Below are 21,288 nucleotides of genomic sequence, written 5' to 3'. Positions count from 1 at the left end.
TTGCTTTGATCAGTGTGAAATTGCTTTGATTTAATGAAATATTTATAGCAATTCCTTTATTTGTACCTCAATTTAATCCAATAATTTCGTTTAAAATCTGTCCACGCTTTACAATCCATACAAAACAACCAACATCGAATAATTTACTGAAACTAAGAAATCTTTTAACCCCACTTGGCACTTGTGCATACAGTGAGACAATTAAGGCGCGATTGTCGTTAATTCGTCTTCTGATGGCTTAAAATAACAATTTATTTTAAAAACGTTTCACCCTGCAGTTTAGAAATTGTCGTAGATAATAGATTCAGAAAAATCTTTATTAAATTATGGGTTCACCTGTCACCATGTAATGATTTAATATGAATCGCGATCTTCAAAAGACATTAACAAAATCTCGATCCAACATAAAACTCGTAGCTTGAAAAACCTCGCATTAGTTTAAAATAACTAGCGATCTCTAAAACGTATTTCTCTTACATAAAACAGTAAGATATAAGAGGTCTCGGTACAAACTCTCCTGATATAAACCATAAGAAAGGATTAACAGGTTCCTTTAAAAGCCTAATGGCAACAGCCGCTGTAACCTATCAGGATATTAGAGAGAGAGAGAGTTATTGCTCAACTACAACCTCCCCCTCCCGCCGAGTGTACTGTGGCTCCTGTTTCTCCAACACGGTATCACTCGTGATCAGTACATGCTGGATGTCTGAACCTGGGATCTCGAACATGGCGTCCAGTAGGGTCGTCTCTACTATCGACTTTAGGGCTCGAGCTCCTGGGAGGAAAAGGGAGTTTACTGAAGTGTTCGCAAGATATAGATATTGTGACTGGGGGTGAGAGGTCACGTGACGGAGAGGATATATTATATTATACAAATTTGAAGAAGTATACTTCTGAACCCTCCCGTCAAATTTTTCTTTTTTTTTTCTTTTTTTCCTCCCGTCAAATTTAAGTGAGCAATTTCTCGACTTAAGGGCTCGAGCTCCTGGGAGGAAAAGGGGAGTTTACTGAAGTGTTTGCAAGATATAGATATTGTGACTGGGGGTGAGAGGTCACGTGACGGAGAGGATATATTATATTAATATTATACAAATTTGAAGAAGTATTCTTCTGAACCCTTCCGTCAAATTTTTATTTTTATTTTTATTTTTTTCCTCCCGTCAAATTTAAGTGAGCAATTTCTATGGACATTGACCACGAGTCGTATTGATAACGTAGTCGTCTCTTATTGACTTATCAAAATTACGTCTACAACTTGGTCTATAATCTAGTCTTCAAATTATGACGAATTTTAATGGTTATTACAAAATTATACACGATATCCGAATGGTAGCTTGGGAAAATAAATCGAAAATAACAGGCACCTGTTAATGCCACGGGGCATAATATTTAAAATTTATATTTCAATTTTAATTCCAGTTTTTAAACTACAAATCTCCGTATTCAAATGTCCACCCAGAACCCATGTCGGAGCTAAGTTCAATCTGTCCGTCAACCAAAGAGAGTTTCTCGTCGGAACCTAAGGTTGATATGATGCAGTCAGTTGGGTTGATCACATTAGCAATATCTTTGATATCAAAATCAGTTGTTGAAAACTCCATGTTCCCATCCAAAGCTTTTGCTAGCTTGTGATGAATTATCTGACGAGCCATCCATCTGAACTCAAAAACTTTCTTCTTCTTTTCTTCAAGGTCTGGGTCCACGAAACGTTGGACGTCGTTGACGCTCCCGATCATCAACCCGAGTGCTGTAGAAGTTAACTTCCACTTTCCAGAGATTCCCAAGTCAAACCGCTGAGAGCTGACAGTCGTGTCCATTGGTTTCGCGGTTGTAGTATGGTACACTTTCTTGACTTTCTTGATCTTCTTCCCGACGTTTGTCAGGAACTCTGCAATGTCAAGAGCTTTTCCACTCACTCTGTTGTGAAGTATACAGTTCTTTAAGGTCCAGGTTTTTAGCTTGTCAATATCACGCATACGTCCGGACATCTCGACCAGGGTTTTTCCTACCATATGATAGGTGGGATACTCGAAAGAGATGAATCTTCCATAGCTGGTAAAAAAGGGAGCGGCGTCCTCTTTCTCGGTAGGCACTAACACGAGTCCTACTTCGGTTTTATCTATTCCGATGTACTTTCCGGTCTCTTCATGCTTTAGGTAAACAACCATTTGAACCTTGCTGAAGGCTTTTTGGGTTCCAGACACGCCATTTCCAAACGTAGATACAAGTTCAAATGCTCCGTTGGACAAAGTCACAACACCTTTACAGGCAGACCCGAGATAAGCACATTTGTTCTTTGCCCTGCCGACATTCTTTGTATCATCAGAGGCTATTCCGTAGCTAGGCTTTTCAACAAATACCACTGCAGTTTCCTCTACAGGATCTATTTCTTTGAAATATGCGTTAGCTCGATCGTAGTCGTACAGTATAAAAGGATAGTAAGCTTTGTTAATAACAGCTTCAGCACACTCCGATCCCATGGTAGTCTCCCAGGACCCGTCCGTCTTCAGGAACCCCTTTTGAGTCTTAGGTGTGCCATAGCTGTCCTGAAGTAGAAACTTATCTTTTGTGTACCCAATGATAGAATTTGCATGTTTTCCACCATATGTGCATCTTTCTCCGTAAAGATCCCTCTCAGCTTTATTAGCAAAGTTGAAAGAAGTGGTAACTGGTCCAGACTGCAAAGCTCTTTTTAAATGAGCTTCTGTGTGAGCAGATCTGGTTCCGCAGATAACTACAAACTGATCATCCCACTCGTTAATATACTCATTCGGATGATTGGCCCCACATTTGCATCCCGTCTTTTTAGGCCCCCAATCCAGACACTCCTTCTTCGTATATTTCAGCTGATCTTCTCTGACCACAAACTCTGCTTTTCTGGCTCTGCTGAACACACCGTATGGTAGTTCCCCTACACAGACCTCCTTTGCACAATTCATAAAGTTCTGTATTGAAAGTGGGACATGGTTTTCAGAGACCAATGTAGCTTCAAGGGTTTGCGTCCCTGAGACCCAGCCACAAGAACCACACGCGCCCTGGTTGATAGCCTCATGCATGACTCCTGAATCTCTCCAATCAAGCTCCTCCGGCAGATCACTCCCATCATCTCCGTCATCTTCATCCTCCTCTATATCTTCATCCAGTCCAATTAAATCCTCAGTTTCGATCAAAGCAAACATATCCTCCGACTCCTCATCCTCTGATCTTACTTCGTACGTATCCAGTATGTACTGATCATCATTATTTGTGTCTCTGCTGGCAAGTTTGGGCAGGGATGAACAGAGTGATAGACCAATGGCCAGAACAAGAGATACTGCAAACGAAGGCACCATAAGTTATCTGAGTATTAGTGAATGCTCACTTACTGCACTATTCATGGCCCAACATGGTCAAATTAGAATAATTAAACATACTTTTGTTTCAAAGGGTAATATTGTTCTGGACTGTGCTATGAACTACAACTGCTATGAACTACAACTGCTATGAACTACAACTGTTATTATCACTAAATAGTCCATTGTCCAAGTTTTCCACCATTTCCAACCATTTCCGAGCAAATATTAGTACAGTGTATATAAGGCATGTATCTTTTTATTTTTTATGCAGCCATTGAAGTTTAAATGATAGAGCCGGAGTCGCTAAATTTAATTTTATTTGTTTATGTTGCAAAAGACAATGCCTGATAATTTAAGGTATGCTTCATCTAATAATCATAATTATTAAATGAGGTCTACATCGGACACTAATAATGAAGCTTTTGGTAAAACAACAAGCATGAATAATAAAACAATTATTTAATAAGATACAAAAATAAAAATCGAGACAACTCTCAGTTGCAGTCTTCGTGAAATCATACATGATCAATTAAAATACTACAGCCATTTACCTGTTTTCTTGCAAAAAGCAAGTTCTGCGACCGCTTTCAAAGCGTCATCACTAAATTCCAGCTGACAGTCATTAAGAGACAGTAACTCCTTTAACTGAGATATGACACCTCTCTCCTTGTCGTTTGCTATTATCATTAGATCCTCCTGGGTGGTTACAATAGTGAGTTGGCTGAACTCTGCGTGATGATATTTGAGGTTATGCTGGAGACTTGCCACATCCGAGCAGGGTCAACTGGGTCTGATTATTCAATTTTTATTATGTATGTAATTTAAGAATTAAAATTTTTTCCAACAGAGGTTTTTTCTTTTGGAACTGAATGATAGTTTCTCATGATTTGAACTTAATGGTCTATGAATGAGTAACGAAGTGTACCTGGGTAAGACTGTCTAGCGTCACTACAACAGGTATTCGTCCAGCTAGTTCGGGTATAACTCCGTAGTCAAGGATATCTCTTGGTTCAACCTGCACATGGAAATATATCAAAACAAAGATTGAGAGGTGTAAGACGTCACTGCCAATGTTCGAATCAGTTGAAAATTGGGGGCCAAATCAGTCTAAAACTTGTTACCTATATTATCAGGATACAAGCGAGTTTGCGGAATAAAGCATATTTGCTCTTGAAATGTTAAAATTGTAAGCAGAATGAATTCCTAAATCATGATTCAGATAAGTTAGCTGAAAGTAAAACTTTACCAACCTGAACGAGCAGCCGATCTTTGGTCCTGTTCTTTTCCTCTGTGTCTCTGATCTGATTTATTCTGTCTTTTCGGGTCTCTGAAAGTGTGTCCGAATCCCGGTTTCTTTCTGAGAGTACAAAATATGTTGTCTTTATCTGAATCGCAACAACAAATTATTTGAATTTTGCGCAGAAATCAAATAACTCTATGGTGGGAGTTTTTTTAATGAAATTACAAAAATTCTACCCCATAAAAGTTGCAAATACTGAAATACCGATACCCAATTGTTTACCTTCGATGGCAGCAGCTTTAATATAATGTTCCTGCGACATAGGAGTTCCAAACCCGAGTGACTTGGAAGCAGTCCTTCTCTTTATAATCTGATCCAGGCCTATAAACGCTCCTGACGCCAGGAACAGTATGTTCCTCGTGTCTATCTGAAAGGAGAGGTTTTTAGAGTTAAGATATATCTACGTTAGTAGTCAAATATAATTCGTATATTGATCGATAATTTCAAGTTTTAAACAATAAACTAGATTATTCCGAGGCAACTGACTTCACCCATAAAGTCTCCCCAACCACGAAGTCCTACCTGATAAGTCTTGTTTTTAGCCTTGTCCGTGACGGTGACATTAGTACCCTCTATAATCTTGAGAAGACTCTGCTGAACACCTTCACCTCCAATATCTTTACCTCCGTGCTTGTTTCTCTTACTCGCTAATTTGTCCAGCTGAGTAATAAGGAAGTGTGCTTAATCTGTATTATTATTATATAACTTTATTTAGATAATAGATAGATCATAACTAGAATTATAGAATATTTAATTTGACAATCAAAGTACAAACTCTTATTCTTTGTAATTGTAGTTAGCCAACCAACTTAGAAAAAAAAACAATATCAAGATGAACTGATTGGAGCGCTCAGCGCATGATGGAATTGATCTATATATTGATCTATATTGATCTAGGGGGGAGCCAAGTGGATATTTGTAGATATTTGTAGATTAATGTAGAATGGATAATCCACGAAAAAAGTGGATGACATTCTACAAATTTATACATTTATCTCCAAAAATTCAGTAGAATTTCTGGGCACATATTTGAGATTACATTTTTTGTAGATAAATGTAGATTATTGTCAATGGATAATTCACGAAAAAAGTGGATGACATTATCCAAATATCTACAAATATCCACTTGGCTCCCCCCCCCCCCCTGATCTATATACTATGGAAGACTGTTGTTCTCAAATTTGGCAACAATGTTGGAATTAAAGGAATGCAAATTTCAGATCAGTGTTTATTGCCTCGTGGACCGTGGTCCACATGGTATTCGTTTAGCTTAGATCAAAAAAAGAGGGAAACAAAGCTGTTACATTTACAAAATATGTTTCTACTAGGGTAAGGTGAGGGGGGCGCAATGTTTTAAAGATAACGCTGGATATGTGAAATAGAAAGAGGTTGGAAGTTTAAAGCTACCTCGTCTAGAACTATAATGCCTTGTTGGGTCCTCTCCAGGTCTTGTCCAGCTGCTTGCCATAATCTAACTACAACACTTTCTACATCTTCCCCTGGTTGAAAAGGGTTGTGACAATCAAGCTTAAACTAAAGATCAGATTTTTCAAAGCTTGTTTTTCAAAAAATAATGCAACATCGTCATTGTGGCAGATATCGATACATCATACATCAAAGCTCAAACAGTATTCAATTGTATCGATATCGTAACAAATTATCTAATTAAAGATCGGTAACAGTAACGATAATCCGTGTAATCAGTTATAATATACAGTGTATAATACAATATACAGTGTATAATACAGTGTATAATACAATGTACAGTGTATAATACAACACACTACTTATAATGACTAACCCACGTATCCTGCCTGGGTTAGTGATGTGCAATCACAGACCACCATGGGTACATCCAGCAACTTAGCTGCCATCTGGAACAGGTACGTTTTACCTGAACCACGTGATCAATATGGGGGGTTATCACCATTTTGTTACATGATTCGAGTTCAACATCTCACGGTCGATAAAAAGTAAAACTTTAGCGGATTTCAAAATTACGGACGTCAACATTATATGTAGTTACAAAATATTTTGAAGTAAAGAACAAGACAAATAAGATGACCTAACCACTGCCAGTAGGACCTATAAGGAGAACATTACTCTTATCCAGCCTGGGTACATCGTCTCTATCTTTATCTGTCTGGAGAGCTCTGAGGCGTTTGTAGTGGTTGTAGATACTGACTGATAGCACTCTCTTAGCGCGGTCCTGACCCTGGACAAACCTGGGGCAATGTGACCAGGTTTTAGTTGAACGGAACTGATACATATTTTGTATATGAATACACCAATAAAGATATGGAGTGATTTCGAAAACTAAGAAAAAGATTAAAAGTAAAATTCTAAAAATTAGCTCCAAGAAGGAAGCTTACTTGTCCAGATAAGTGAATATAGACCGGGGTGGAGGTGCACTTTCTATCAAAACTTTTTCTTTCTCATCAGCTGGGTTTGGTTCTTCGTACGCTGGACCAAACAGTTTGCCTAGCCTTTTATCATCCAGACTCTTCAGATCTTGGGCTACGGGAGGATATTTCAGAGAGGCAAAAACACTTTAATTTAATATAAATGTGACATATTTTACTGTACAGTGTACAACATATTTGATTTCGGTGACCCATGAAATTGCTTGCCAGTGTAAAGTACTCACCACGACTGAGTTCCTCAAGAAGTTCACTGCTGTACAGACCCTCAATGTCAGGTATGTCCGTGTTAGATAGGTCACTTCCGGCGGTGTGGGTGTGTTTCACTGAGATCAGCTCGTCACATTTGTGACATCTGAGAGAGAAGAGTTGTTAGTGGTCGATCTGTTTTGCGTTTACTTTTGCTTTTGAAAAGGAGGCCGAGACAGACCATAATGTGCTTTTTGTGCTTTGGGTAGAACAATAGCAATATTTTTACTGACCCGAAAATCACGTCCATCTAGAAACTAAAAATCCCGAATCTGGATATATTCTTCTAAAGGGTTAAATATACCTGATGTGACGTTTTGTTCCAGAGAACTTGCAGTAGAACATGATAAGTGACTTGCACTTGGGACAAGCGAATCTGACCTTACCTCCTCCCCCTCCAGAGTTATGTGACCCACCTCCATACCGGGGCATGGCCACCGGGGGGCTTGTGTGAACTTGTCGGGGACTAGGAAAAATGGAAAATTGTGAGATTATGTGTGCATACTCCATACAAAGCCAGGAGTTACAACATTTAGTCAAGGTTAAAGATGACGGTTTGGTGACGATCATTTCTTTAGAAAAACCAATCTAATAATAAGCTCCAACATGATAAGTACAGCAATGCTCTATCTTTTAGTGACCACAGCCCCCAACGAAGAAGGCGCTAATTATAACAGTCCCTACCCACAGAACTACTGACCATGGTGGATGGTATAAGCTAATTATAACAGTCCCTACCCACAGAACTACTGACCATGGTGGATGGTATAAGACAGGGCGGGGTTTGGCTGCACCTGAGATGTGTGTCAGACTATGGCTGCTCCTCACACAGTACAACAGAGACCGCTGCATCATGCTAGTGTGGATTGTGGGTGTAGCTTTGTAGTTTAACTGCAGTCATGAACAAATTCACATCCTAAAATGATTCAGAGTATTAGTGATTATTTTTAATGTAGAAGAAGTTTATTTTATATTATATATCCGGTAAATCATTCAATGCGAGATTAATACATTCTTTGAAGCACATCAAACATTTTGAGAAATATAAATAATTTACACTCAATTTAATAACAAATAACTGTTAAAAATGTAAGAATCAAGGCAAATTCTAAAATTTAGGAAATATAACTATAAGCAAGTGTTTCAAAAATAGTCCAATTTCATCAACAACCACGAGATCATTTCAGTTCAATACCTCATTATCTACGATAGCCACCACCAGAAGACCGTCCTCTGTTGCCTGTTAAGTTGGAACGGTTGGACGTGGTTCTTCCTGGATTGTACCGATCATCACGGCGATCAGTGTACTGTATATTTGAGCTATCATCGTATCGATCATTGCGATAATCGTTCCGTTGTTCATTACGATAACTGTCCCGTTGATCGTAGCGATCGTCACGTCGCTGATCAGAACGATTATCGTACTGTTGATCGTAGTGATCGTTGTCTCGCCGAGAACTATTATCGTGGCCATAACCCCGGTGACATTGTTGGGAATCACCACCATGACCACCACTACGATACTTTTGATCACTCCTCTTCTCCGGATCTTTCCTACGACTATCCTGGCTTTTAGAAGCCCTAGCACTACTAGTACTACTACCACCACCGTGACTGGCTCTATCTTTACCACTATGAGATGGCATATTATCAGACACCGTCATCTCACGTATCTCCTCCACAACTTGGTCTGAGCTGGAGCGGTAGCTGCTGTACCCCTGCTTCTCGTGAAGGAGGGGTCGTGCATCTGACGAGGAGGTCCGTTATCCTCGTACAGCAGGTGATCGTGTATTTCAAACCCTTCATCATCAACCATAACGTTTGTGATGTTTTTAGAAGCTGGGCCCTTGGATTTAGTAGAAATGTTGGTTGCAGCTGGAGCAGCAGCAGCAGCCGGGATTCCCCCTCCTAGACTGGGAAATCAGACTCCAGATCGGCCTTGTAAACGGCAGGTTTACTTTGTCCAGAGGAATAGTCGTCACGACGAGAACCTCTCCCACTCCTATCACGTGACCCTCTATCACGTGACCCTCTATCATGTGATCCTCGACCTCGACCTCGTGACCTATTGTCTCTCCCATCCCTATCATCATAACCTCGAGATCCACCACCATCTCTTAAGTTATACCAATCAGAGCCACTCTGTACTTCCTCTCTTGCCTGACCAGCGCCGCTAGCAGGGCTGTCTGACCCAAGTGCAGGGAAATCTAGATCCTGCATAACATCACCCAGACTAAAGTTTGTTGGTCGGGCCCTTTCTGGAGAGTAATCGTCTCTGTCCCTACCTCTGCCCCGACCCCGGCCCCTTGATCGACCTGAATCATCATCACCTCTATCCCGACTGTTACCACGGAACTTTCCACGGCTTCCTCCCCTATCTTCATAACCTCCAGATCCACCGTCCCCTCTAGAGTTGGACCACTCAGAAGCAGGGTTCACAGCCTCGCTAGCCTGGCTAGCCCCACCAGTCTGGCTAGCTCCACCAAGTGCTGGGAAGTCACCCAAAACATCACCCAAACTGAACCCTGGTGTTTGGGTCCTGTCAGAGATAAAGTGGTCGTCCCGTCCCGATCTATCTTTACCTCGTGAACCACGATCACGACCCCTTGATCGAACCGAACTGTAAGAATCATCTCCTCTATCCCGTCCACGGCCCCTCGATCGACCCGATTCTCCTCCTTTATTCCTACCACGACCCCTAGACCGACCCGAACTGTGAGAATTATCTTCGCCCCTATCCCGACCCCGCCCTCTCGATCGACCCGAACCTTGGGAACCATCTTCACTTCTATCCCGATTGCTCTGATGGTCGTCATTGTGGTAATTTCCACGGCTATACCCCCTAAAATCTGATTTATGGGTCCCTCTATTTCTGTTTCTCCCTCGGTCGTCACTGCCCTGAGCATCTGTGCTATAGCTTTGTCCTTTGTGATCATCTGTACTTCTTGTACTTTGTCCTCGTTTTTCATAACTTTTTCCCCGTCTGTCCTTCTGATAATCACCTTTCTGACCTCGATCAGAATTATTTTTATCGTTCCGTGAATTCCTGTCATGGTCACCAGTCTTATTGCTACCTGCTCCGTTCTGAATATCGGTTTCCTGTTTACCAGGCTTTTCCAGGGTAACTTGAAGTTTAGCCGTGCCGTTATTTGCAGATGACCCAAAGGGAACAAATTTCGGAGGTCCCCCATCTTCTCCGGACTTCTTTTTAGATATATTCTCATTCTTTTCAATATTCTCAACCAATTTCTCCACTCTACCTCCAATAACCTCACAATTAGCCGGGGTCAACAACAGAAAACCTCCTAAAACCTGAGCACCGCCACTTTTTATCCTGAATTTCGTACCAGGATATACCTTTCCACTCAATCCAGGGATGGGCTGAAGATTCATAGCAGAGCAAGTGCTGTTCCCATCAGACAAAGTGATTCTAAACATGCTCTTGTTGGAGCCGTTTTCGTGGCTTATCTTTGTATGGCTCACATCCTTTACACGTTTAAACTGGAATATCTTGGGACCGTCTATGATTGTGACATTAGCAAAGTCAGCAGGTATTATTTTGGCGCCGACGTGAGCTAAGTCTGTGTCCAATAGTTCACTGTGAGATTTGCTAATGTTGGGTTTCAGGACCCATCCCTCTTGTGCAAGCGTTTTCATCGTCCTATCTGAACGAAAGAGGTATTGAGATTAGTTTTGAATTAACTTGTACAAAGAGGAATGTCGCAAGCTTTTAAGACTTCCATAGCTAATATGAGATGCTATAACTAAAAAGAAAATTGGACGCAGTGAAAAGAAGGCTGATTCAAAAATGTAACGAAATTAAAAAGATTTTCAATCAAAAAGTGCACCACGATTAAAAAATGGGATAAGATCATTTTAGAAAAACATAAATAACTGATCACCATTGGATAATATTTTAGAATAAAGAATCCTAACTGAAAGTATATACATATAAAATTTGCCTTTAGTATCGATACGAAAACAATTCGACCGATTTTCAAATCATCTTTAGTTGTTAACCTCAAATCCACATAATCCTTAATTTCATAGAAACATATACGCTCGTAACCATGTTGATTCATTTTGTGCAAGATTTTTCGATCCAATCCAGATATGGTTGATTTCCTCGATCAATGTCTGCCGAAATTACCTATAAAGGAAAATGGTGTGACCATTAAAATAATCATCTGGTAATTATAATGGTATAAACATGAAAATTGTCTATTTATATCAAAAAATATTTCAAATTAAATAGCTTTTATTGAGTTGAAGTTATTATTAATATTACCTCGACACAGTCGTAGGGGTGGTTTGCTTTCACGTACTCTGAAAGATCATCGAAACTATCTTTAGTAGACTTAATCATGAGGAGCAACTGGAAATGAGAACTAGGATTATGATTTAAATCTGATGTTATCATACATCTGCCCCATGACAAACAGTCTCAATAATAACCCAAGAACGAATCTCCTTTTCATCTCAACAGGAAAATTTATGCGATTTCATCAATTTTAAAAAAAAATCTAGTAAACCTCGTTTCAAGATAAAATAAACCTCACTTCAAGATAATGTAAACCTCTTAACCTCGTTGTCCTCCTCCAACTTTCCCTCCCACTCATAGTAGGAGGTTACTCCGGAGATAACATTTATACACGCCGCTAACTTCTTCTCTAACAATCCTGAGGGTAATTTCACAAGGATTAAAAACCTTGAGGACTTTAAACGCCAGATCAGTGAAATCAAATTTTGGATAATGTTCACCGAACAGTATTGAAAATATATTCCCTTCCTCTTGATTTGTCATACAGACATTTTCTGATAGCAACACTATCACTATAATTCCATCTATCATTTGTCTGATTACCTGCAGCTCAATAACTGTGATTAATTTATGATAACAATTAAAACCAACGTCAAAAAGGACTCACCTCCGGCAATGGCTTTGGCTACTTCTCTGGTAGGGACCGTCACAAATACCATACAAAACTTGCCAGCTGCAGCTGCCATGCTGACCTAGTGTTATTGCGGGAGTCAGAGAAAAGTTGGCTAGGAATCAACGCAGATTTAACCGTAGATATTTCTTGAGTTGATAATCAATAATTTGCTAGCATAAACTCTGTAATAAAACTTTGTATAAAACTCTGTACTTATTATTAGTAGAAGTTTAGTAGACCTCAAATAATATGGTTTGAACTTTAAATAAACAAAATATAATCCGTGATTTTAATTAAACATCAAGACACATTATATCTTATTCTCTTCGGACTTCGCCTTGGATTTAAATGTCAGGAAGACAGGACTGTGTAGTACACAGTGTGTAGTGTGTACCAATGAATCAATCGACTGTTATTTTATTAAAGTAAACGCAAATAGGAAATAGCATTGAAACACGTTTCTGTTCATAATAATTGCACACTTGAAGGCCTGATTTAATGGTAAATGGTCGATCTGGGTTGAATTAAAAGTGCCATTCCACGTGTGCATACTTCTAGCCTCCGTAAATCACTGTTATTAAGAAATCACACCCCGGACCAACTCGTCATATTTACAATCTAAAATGGTTATTAATAGTCAACTTCTGTCGTTATGATGCTGTCACTTGCTGATGACGTCACTTGCTGATGACGTCACTACTATCTCTTCCACTTGTCAGGTCCAGTAAAACTAGTCATTCCTTTGCCAGATATCCCACATGTTCCAATACCGATCTGAGAGGGTTTTTTATGAACAATCTACAACTCGGTAGATTTTAAATAAGGTAAGTGATCTAAAATATTTCCAGTACAGCAATACTGACTGATGTGAGATGTCGCTTTACATATTTATAGTCATTCCCTGGAGAAAACAAAGCAGATTAATGGAATTTAGTCACAAAAGTTGTGTTATTTCTAATGTACGGAAGCATGGAAAAACATCCGAGATAACTTTTTCAAACCTTTCCGTCGAAGTTATCAGGAGAGGCGAATATACTTTTCTTCGTTGAGTTTTTCGCTACTGTCTTGTTACCTTTCATGAATGAAAGCCAGCTTTTCTTCTCTTGCTCTTTCGCCTTTTAAAGTGCAACATATTTTATAAGAGGATGTTTCAGTAGCTTTTGATAAAAATGAATAATTGGAGATGAACGCTCCTACTGGTATAAGTAGTCGAACAATTTTAACCGCAATTTTATGAACAGATATTGTAATATAATTGGTGATGAATGAATTTTATATAGATATCCTGCGACATTGCTACAGTTAAAAAGTAAAAAGTATCTCTAAATAAACTAACATTTTCCATTTCAGTCTGTCTTTGTTTTCTGCTAAGTTTCTTCTTCTTCTTCTTCTCTTTTTCTATAACTGACTTCTTAGCCCTGAACATGGCAAATGAATTGTTAATAGTGATTTAGTTATGAATCGAATTTTGTATTTTCAGAAATTAAGGAGGGATTACACCCGATTTGAGTAGTGTATTTGAGGGTAATCCTCAACAGTTGTTGACTGTGTAAACTTACTCTTCAGGTGTTGGAGCATTCGTGACTTCACCCCATCTCCTTTTCTTGTGCTTTCTCACATTTGATAACTGAAATTAGCTCAGGTTAATCCTCACTGATAATTTGCATTATTATGTAAGGTGTATCCGCATAATTATCTACTCAAAGATCAAATTTATCACTGTGTCTTTATTCAGATAAGTGTGTGATACCTACACTAAAGACAGAGCGAGCAAATCACTAATACACAGAGAATACACTCACTAATACGTTGGCTACAACTCCATCGTCATTGTATTTAATCTGCAGATATCCATCACCGTTAGCTAACACTTCAGCTTCGTTATACCTGATTTATTGACAGTGAAATATTTTATAATATGTTTTATAATATGTTTTATGATATGTTTTATAATATGTTTTATGATATGTTTTATAACATGTTTTATAATAATATGTAACTTCTGTATTTTTGAGCAAGAGATCAGAAAGCAGTATGTGGCACGACATGAGATGAATTCGCCCACTTCTGCTAGTAAAGAAGGAAATTACTAAATAAAGATAAAAATAAGCTTACTGATTGGTGTCTGAGTTTAAAGCTTGACACTTATCACCTGGCTTCCAATCACAGGTTAGCATCTTCAGTTCTTGTAACTGTTGCTGTAATTATAGGAGAAATTAGTTAATTATTGCACGTGATACTTAATCATGTTAATTATTGCACATATTCACTATTCCTCGCATTCACACATCTGATTTAACAGGTCACCGTGAGGCAAACTAAATCGCAAATGTTGATTAATTATACATCATGTTTCAAATAACACACTCTCAATTTACTTACTGCAGGCTAATGTACACTCTCAAATATCAGATTTGTATTTTCTACAGGAAAATACACATTACACAAGCATGTGTGATGTTATACATTACCCGATATAAGCGCTCTTTTTCGTCGATGATATCAACTTTTGGTGCTTCTGCTCTCCGGCCCACCACGAAATTACTAATTGTGACCTGTAAATCATGGAAGTTAGAAACCTAAGAAAATCGTCTGAAATACGTGTTTTTTCTTCAGAAAGGTAATAAAACATGACAGGACTCTTCATATAAACCTTTGCTTCAGTTTCACTAGTTTCAGTTACTGTAGCACGCTCTTGATCAGTTGATGTGACAGCTGTAGAAGGCATCACCTCGACATCGTCATCATCATCATACAACGACATAACCGTCTTCTTTTTCTGAACAAATGTTTTCGATTTATGTCTAATCTAATGTTAGGCAATGGTATGGACAGAAATTGGCGGGAAATCGAACTTCCTGGTTTGTTATCATTTGAAAAGACTAGATTGATAAAACATGAATACTGCGTACCTGGACTGGAATTGCGAAGGTATCTTCCTCGACTTCCTTCATAACTTTAGACTTCTTGCTGCTTGACAAACCCATCAAATCCTCAGTCAGGGCTATAATATCCTGTAGTACACGAATCTTACACACTATACATATGTGCTGATGTGGCCTTTGTCGAGTACGCGCGCCAATTAACAAATAGCCGCGTACATAAAAAGCTGACAATGAAAATGCATTGAAAAAATTACCCGGCGCGTGAGCAAAAATACAACAATTCCTTGAAAGCGCAACAGAAATTGCCACGAAATGTAAATAGATGTCGGATAGTAGACTATCATTCGCCCAAAGCAACTAAAACTAAAGATCTCACTCACCAGCAAATCTGCCTTTAGTTTAATAAGTTCCTCATTTTCAGGTTCCCCTACTAAGGCCGCATCAACCTGAAATGTTAGAGGTATCATTACCAAATTGAAATTAATAAATCATAAATGAGCCGGACACACCGAGGTTATGAGTCGCTCAAAACATTCAACAGTTTACACATCAAATCAAATCAACTATCAAACATCCTATACTATCCAGGCATCTGCAAGTTGTTCATTCTCTTTGATTAAATACAGCTCTACACATTTCGAGTAAATGCCCAACAATTACTTTTAAAAGATTCAGAAGACGTGCTTTTTTAAAACCCATATCCGAAACTCCTGTTAATTAAAAAGCTATCAACCACTCTTACCTGTTCAAGCTGGACTCGATAGGTGTGGATATCTCCGAGGCTGTCCATTTTCTGACTATTCAAGGTTTTAGAAAGATAAGCTAATGATTATCAGAGTTAAATAGATACCAAACATTTTCATGGAAATTTATGAAATCAGGATGTGTCAAGAAAGAAACTTTTTTCATCGAAAAATTTACTTCTACAACCATTAAATCAATATTCAATGTTAATACCTTACAAGACATTTTTGTGGCGGACCAATTTGCGACGACCGAAATTTTGGCGGTCCGAAAATATGGCGAAATTGAACAAAAACCGTCACATTTCGGACGTCACAGAAAATAAGGGTATTTTTCATCATTTTGTTTTCTGACACAAAGCTAAAGGAAATTCAAACTTTTCTAAAAATCGGTAAAATCATGTTGAAACAAAATGAAACTTATAAATTGATTTCTTCATCTTCCTCTAAGGGGTCCGGCTCGACTCTTTCAGTTTCACTTATTGAGTTTGGTATTAAATTGTTTATCTTGACTTAGTCTCTTATAAGACGTTTATGTTAGCACATAAATGTAATTTATTGTAAATTTAAAACGTATTACTTGACATTAAATTCATCATGGAATATTGTGTTTATTTGTCCCACCATCATATCACTAACTTTTCAAGAACAAAATGAATCGATGAAGCCACAATTATTGGAATAAGCTAAAAATAATTCGACGGATTCTATTACGACGACCGAAATTTTGGCGGTCCGAAAATATGGCGAAATTTCGGGAAAACCGTCGCATTTCGTACGTTATAAAAATGTCTTGTAAGGTATGTACAGTCAGTAAAACACATAATATTTATGATGATAAAGCATAACATACCACAATATATGTAAATTACTTCCACTGTAAGTTCAAATAGGTTAAGATTTTTAATTGTCGAGCGTAATTTTACATCAATCACTTGAAAAAACTGGTTAGGGGCGGATAGTCCCTGACCAGTCATTTTTCATCGACAAATTCTCCAGTGAAACAGCCAGAAAAGTAAAATACGTTCAGTTAGGACCAAGCAGTCGCTTGTACCCAAATTCGAACGAAAAATATTTTAAATTGGTCATTTGAGCGTGGTTAAGAAAAAGATTTTAGCAATAACCATAATTAATCAATTATGACTACATGCCTTAAATTAACTGATTTTAAGTTATATTTAAAAAGGTATGCTGATTTGTGAACAACAAAATCACTACATTGTGGATTTTAAATTAACACAATAATATCTAAATAATTTATAGATCATATTATTATAGTGTAACTGCTGTGAAAGCTGACAACTTAAATTAGCCAACATTGCTGGTCTAATATCATTTCAAGAAGCATTTCAAGGCATTCATTAAAAGATTCTTTTTCTCTGCAGAAATTGGAACGAATGCTAAGATATTTAATGCGGAAAATTTAGGAACATTCAGATGAATAGACCTTTAGGAACAGAATAACATGACGAAAACAAGCCAGATTACATCCAATATTCACTTCAAAAAGTTTAAAGACATTACTCAAAATGTTAGTATCCAAATTAATTTTTCAATTCACTGTAAAGATAAGTTTTACTTTATAGTAACTGTAGATTGTAGGTTAATATTCATATTATATATTCAAAATATAAGCTATCCTATAGTGGAGTATGTTCATATCGTGAAAAGTCTTATTAAAATTAATTGCTCAATATAACAGCCTCTGACCTCTGTATGAACCATACTAAGAGAAGGCTCATCATTTTTGGAATGTAATGCACTTTAACATTCAACAGTGTATAACTAAGTGATGAAAGCTCATGAACTAACATTTTCTAACAATAAAATCATTACAAATTGATATTTTTTATTTGATCTTAAGCTGAATTAGTTCATAGTCTGATTTATGTACTAAATTCTTTTAAGATTTTATATAAACCTACTTCTTCTACACTTCAAAGCTAAATTTGAACAAATTATAAGCCAAAGCTAAAGGTCACAGAGTTAATAACAGTTTACTGTTCCGTTTTAAAATTATATTGACTTGGATGAACTGTTTGTCCAGGTTCTCCATCCTCTAGCTCTTGACTATCACCCGTGTGGTGGTCCATCTCTTCATCCATCTCCTCATCGTTGCAATCATCCGGTCCCATTTCAACCGTCTCTCCATCAACGTCTGACAACTCCTCTGACTCCTCCAAATCATCAGACTCAGCTCCTGAATCGAGCTCATCATATCCATCATCAGTGACATGTTCATCCTCACCAGCACCTTCAACTGGTTGCATTTTGCTGTTCCTGTTAGTGTCCACAAATGAGTCATCATGCATTTGATGCACTTTCTGGTGGGATGTCAGTGCTCCAGCATTGTTTGTGTAGAAGTCACAGTGTGTACAGAGGAGGACTTTGGCTTCCCCCTGTCTGTCATTCTCTCCAAAGCTTCCATCAGCAGGATGTGGCAACTTGTTGCATTTGAGGTGCTTGCGACCCTTGTGTACACCAGAATGGGAAATGACATGGGTTTTAAGACTTGATGCTGTCTGAACCCTACTGTTACATAATGGGCATTTGTAAGGTTTGATTTCTGTATGGGGACCTCCCTTTTTGGTATCATTTTTCATCTGCAAGTGCTCTTGGGCACAGCGCTTGATGTGGTCAGCGAAATCATCATGATCAATGTTCATGTAGCCACATTGCTCACATGTGTGCACATCAGCACTTTCATTGGACTGGATTTCGTGGAAGTCAAGATGAAGTGTCATCTCAGAAAGCACAGTGGTTGTGTACTGGCAGTGGTGACACTTATTGGTTCTGTAGTTACTATGCTCCAGTAGAAGATGCTCGACAAGCTCATCTCGTGATCCGAGAATGTTGTCACATATACTACAGGAATAGGACCCCTCATTCACTTCAGAGCTCTCCTTGGCACTGTTCATTGTGTTGTGAATACGTCTGTGGACTCCTAAGATTTTCTTTGTCTCACAGATAAAATCACACTGGTCACATTTAAGGAACTTGCTCATTAACTCAGGATTACTCTCAATCAGGTGATGCAGCTCCAGATGCTTCACAAGGATGGCTTTCTTCTGGGTGTTGTAAGGACACTTGTTGCATTGGAATTCTCTTATTCCAGTATGAACTGACTGGTGCTTTTTCATGTTGTGGACACTTGCGAAAGTTTTAGGACAGTGGGGGCACTTGTATGTTCGAATGATTTTCTTGTTGTGAGAATTGCGATGCCTGATGTACTCTCTGTGAATGTTAGTGACGTAGTCGCATTCTGAGCACTTCCTTTTCTTATGAAAGTTCTTGACATGGTTATCAATTCTTTGCTTGTTGATTGTTTTAAAAGTGCATCCTTTGATAGGACATCCAATGTTTTTGTCCTGATGAGACTCCAAATGCCTCTGCAACTGATGTATGGTAGAGAACCTCTTCTGACAAAACTCACACACATAAGCATCATCAAAATGCTTTCTTTGGTGAACTCTCAGAGCATTGAGCTGCTTGTAAGACCTACTACAGACATCACAAACATATGGGCGTTCATCAGTATGCGCAGTGCGCATGTGACGTGCCAATATGTGCTGCTCAACAAACCCTCTGTCGCACAGACTACAGACGTACGGCTTTTCTCCAGTGTGGTGACGCATCTCATGTGCTCTTGTGTGGGACCTGAACCTACCTTGATACTCACAATAGGAACATTTGAACGGTCGGACGATAGTGTTACTATGCAGCTTCCTATGCTTATCGAAGTAAGGTTTAACTCTGGTGGAGTACTTGCAGGTAGCACAATAGTATAGTTTAGTGTTCTGAGGCTCATTGTGTATTTTAATGTGCTGTTCTGTGTTGTCCCGGTTAAATGAGAAGAAATCACAGAGTGAACATCTGAAAACTTTCTTTACAGTCCTTATCTTCTTGACTGTTGGAATTCCTTCTTGATTCCCGTCCAAGTTTTCATCAACCTCCTCCTCGTGTTCATCGACCTCTTCTTCATGTTCTTCGACTTTGGTAGGTTCCAGTGGCATCGAATCATGATGAGAATGATGTCTGTCATAGTCTTCTTCATCTTCAGAGTGGTAATCTGATTCTGATCCTTCCATGTGTTCCTCCATATCTTCTTCCTCATACTCAGGTTGCCCAGAGTCAGGAGGCACTAAGGCCTGAGCAACATCTGCCATGGCTACCTAAGGGGAGAATTGTTTTATAAATAAATGTAAAATTTATTTATTTCAGGTATAAAATCGCACTACATAGAACATAAGAGACAAAGCACTTGTTGATTAGTAAAACTTCAGTCTAGAAAGCAGATAAACAATTGAATATTATATGTATTATTTACAAGAAAACAACAATTATTATTTTTACATAAAAGAAACGTCTACCAGAACCATGCAAGGGCTAAGATCAAGTTCAAAATCACTTCATGTAAAACATTATGTCTAATCGATTAGTTCACTTATAACAGCTACTGTAATTAATCGCATTTGTACTCGAAACATATTTAAATAAATTAAAATGTTAACTATAATTTTAATAATTTAACAATCTGAGTAAAAACGTCTATCCAAAGATAATGCTAAAGAAAGTATTATAGGTATAAAAATAAATAAAAAATCTTTGAGGGTCACTTAAAGATCATTTACCTAAATTCTGGACCCGTTCATCGAAAATCCCCAGTAGTTGCTTTATATTATATAAGCATTCTCTTCAACGAGAATTGAAAGCATCCAATGAAAATGTCCCAATCAATCTAGCACGGAGCTCCAGTACAATCTAAAGATCTCAGGAAGTTTATCTATGTTTGGTACAACATGGAGAGATCCATTCTTTCTGTCCAACAATGACACCTGCTCCTCCATAACACACTGCTGGTCAACCAAAACATCAAAAGGAATTCCTAACTCTCCGCTAGCATTTTCAGATCCAAAGATTTTGCTCAAAACCCCACTCTTATTTAAGCTATTGCAGATTTTATTAGAGATATTGTCAATGTCTTGATTATCTTGATCTGCAGGAATAATACCAACATGATAGGGGGCTAATCGTGGATGAAATGAAGAATAGTTTGGGGGCAAATCATTCTGAAATTTATCCAGAATAATCGCCAAATACCAATTACACAAGTATGTCATACTCTGAAGCACCAAAACCTCTGAGTTTTCTGGTTTGTAGTATCTCGTTTCTTGGAGAGGGATCATGAAGTCCTTTCCTGATTTATACATTAACTGAATAGTACTGTCAGAAGAAGACTTCAAGACAAAGTTTGCCTGGTTGAAGTTATGAAGCAGCCTGAAAAATCTGCTGTACTTATGATAATTTTCTTTCATCTGATCAAATTCCATCAATCCAGCATGGGCCACGTGCTTTGAATAGAAATTTAGGCAATGCAATATTTTGTCCTGGTGAAATCCCAACTTTGAAATGTCAAATACAT

General features: G+C 38.2%; 5 protein-coding genes across 6 annotated transcripts in view; all 5 read right to left on the bottom strand.

Annotated features, from left to right (window-relative positions):
* Positions 1-84: 84 nt before the first annotated feature.
* On the bottom strand, positions 85-8,231 carry LOC134823496 (ATP-dependent Clp protease ATP-binding subunit clpX-like, mitochondrial). 2 transcript variants are annotated; one of them, XM_063834981.1, is made up of 13 exons: positions 8,059-8,231; positions 7,609-7,770; positions 7,283-7,410; positions 7,008-7,152; positions 6,706-6,860; positions 6,437-6,529; positions 6,043-6,134; positions 5,158-5,295; positions 4,858-5,002; positions 4,586-4,692; positions 4,261-4,350; positions 3,887-4,031; positions 85-775 (listed from the first exon to the last, which is right to left on the bottom strand). In XM_063834981.1, exons 1-13 carry the CDS (start codon positions 8,157-8,159, stop codon positions 612-614), a joined length of 1,665 nt encoding a protein of 554 aa, XP_063691051.1. In that variant the 5' UTR covers positions 8,160-8,231; the 3' UTR covers positions 85-611. The 2 variants fall into 2 exon arrangements, with proteins under 2 accessions (XP_063691051.1, XP_063691052.1); XM_063834982.1 differs by lacking the exon at positions 8,059-8,231 and adding an exon at positions 8,005-8,016.
* A 102-nt stretch (positions 8,232-8,333) lies between these two features.
* On the bottom strand, positions 8,334-10,961 carry LOC134823495 (tudor domain-containing protein 3-like). The gene has a single exon (XM_063834980.1). It carries the CDS (start codon positions 10,959-10,961, stop codon positions 9,213-9,215), a length of 1,749 nt encoding a protein of 582 aa, XP_063691050.1. The 3' UTR covers positions 8,334-9,212.
* On the bottom strand, positions 8,334-12,322 carry LOC134823500 (divalent-cation tolerance protein CutA-like). The gene is made up of 4 exons (XM_063834985.1): positions 12,233-12,322; positions 11,889-11,983; positions 11,593-11,679; positions 8,334-11,454 (listed from the first exon to the last, which is right to left on the bottom strand). Exons 1-4 carry the CDS (start codon positions 12,309-12,311, stop codon positions 11,383-11,385), a joined length of 333 nt encoding a protein of 110 aa, XP_063691055.1. The 5' UTR covers positions 12,312-12,322; the 3' UTR covers positions 8,334-11,382.
* A 145-nt stretch (positions 12,323-12,467) lies between these two features.
* Positions 12,468-21,288, bottom strand: part of LOC134823499 (survival of motor neuron-related-splicing factor 30-like) — a 48,765-nt gene continuing 39,944 nt past the window's right edge. Inside the window, exons 2-12 of the mRNA XM_063834984.1 lie at positions 15,866-15,922; positions 15,504-15,569; positions 15,151-15,252; positions 14,892-15,017; positions 14,710-14,793; positions 14,354-14,436; positions 14,041-14,125; positions 13,798-13,865; positions 13,575-13,656; positions 13,240-13,353; positions 12,468-13,012 (exon numbers count right to left, since the gene is read on the bottom strand). Coding sequence (XP_063691054.1) covers positions 12,938-13,012; positions 13,240-13,353; positions 13,575-13,656; positions 13,798-13,865; positions 14,041-14,125; positions 14,354-14,436; positions 14,710-14,793; positions 14,892-15,017; positions 15,151-15,252; positions 15,504-15,569; positions 15,866-15,913 — 933 coding nt within the window. The 5' untranslated portion in view covers positions 15,914-15,922 and the 3' untranslated portion in view covers positions 12,468-12,937. The remainder of the gene's footprint in view (positions 13,013-13,239; positions 13,354-13,574; positions 13,657-13,797; positions 13,866-14,040; positions 14,126-14,353; positions 14,437-14,709; positions 14,794-14,891; positions 15,018-15,150; positions 15,253-15,503; positions 15,570-15,865; positions 15,923-21,288) is intronic.
* On the bottom strand, positions 16,703-20,034 carry LOC134823494 (zinc finger protein 58-like). Its single transcript, XM_063834979.1, has one exon. It carries the CDS (start codon positions 20,030-20,032, stop codon positions 17,864-17,866), a length of 2,169 nt encoding a protein of 722 aa, XP_063691049.1. The 5' UTR covers positions 20,033-20,034; the 3' UTR covers positions 16,703-17,863.

This window comes from Bolinopsis microptera, chromosome 11 (genome assembly GCF_026151205.1).
Source record: "Bolinopsis microptera isolate Bmic1 chromosome 11, MBARI_Bmic_1.0, whole genome shotgun sequence".
NCBI classification, from domain to species: Eukaryota; Metazoa; Ctenophora; class Tentaculata; order Lobata; family Bolinopsidae; genus Bolinopsis; species Bolinopsis microptera.
This window is presented reverse-complemented; position numbering and strand designations above follow the sequence as displayed.

What these genes read in the sequence shown, in the direction of transcription:
- LOC134823496 (XM_063834981.1), bottom strand. Translation starts at nt 8,159, where the DNA reads ATGATGCAGCGGTCTCTGTTGTACTGTGTGAGGAGCAGCCATAGTCTG. An exon ending in AACCCAGGCAGGATACGTGG is followed by an intron (nt 6,135 to 6,436) that starts GTTAGTCATTAT and finishes CTTTTCAACCAG; the next exon opens with GGGAAGATGTAGAAAGTGTT. An exon ending in GCATTATAGTTCTAGACGAG is followed by an intron (nt 5,296 to 6,042) that starts GTAGCTTTAAAC and finishes CTTATTACTCAG; the next exon opens with CTGGACAAATTAGCGAGTAA.
- LOC134823494 (XM_063834979.1), bottom strand. Translation starts at nt 20,032, where the DNA reads ATGGCAGATGTTGCTCAGGCCTTAGTGCCTCCTGACTCTGGGCAACCT.
- LOC134823495 (XM_063834980.1), bottom strand. Translation starts at nt 10,961, where the DNA reads ATGAAAACGCTTGCACAAGAGGGATGGGTCCTGAAACCCAACATTAGC.
- LOC134823500 (XM_063834985.1), bottom strand. Translation starts at nt 12,311, where the DNA reads ATGGCAGCTGCAGCTGGCAAGTTTTGTATGGTATTTGTGACGGTCCCT. An exon ending in AGCCAAAGCCATTGCCGGAG is followed by an intron (nt 11,984 to 12,232) that starts GTGAGTCCTTTT and finishes AATTACCCTCAG; the next exon opens with GATTGTTAGAGAAGAAGTTA. An exon ending in AGTTGGAGGAGGACAACGAG is followed by an intron (nt 11,680 to 11,888) that starts GTTAAGAGGTTT and finishes TCTCATTTCCAG; the next exon opens with TTGCTCCTCATGATTAAGTC.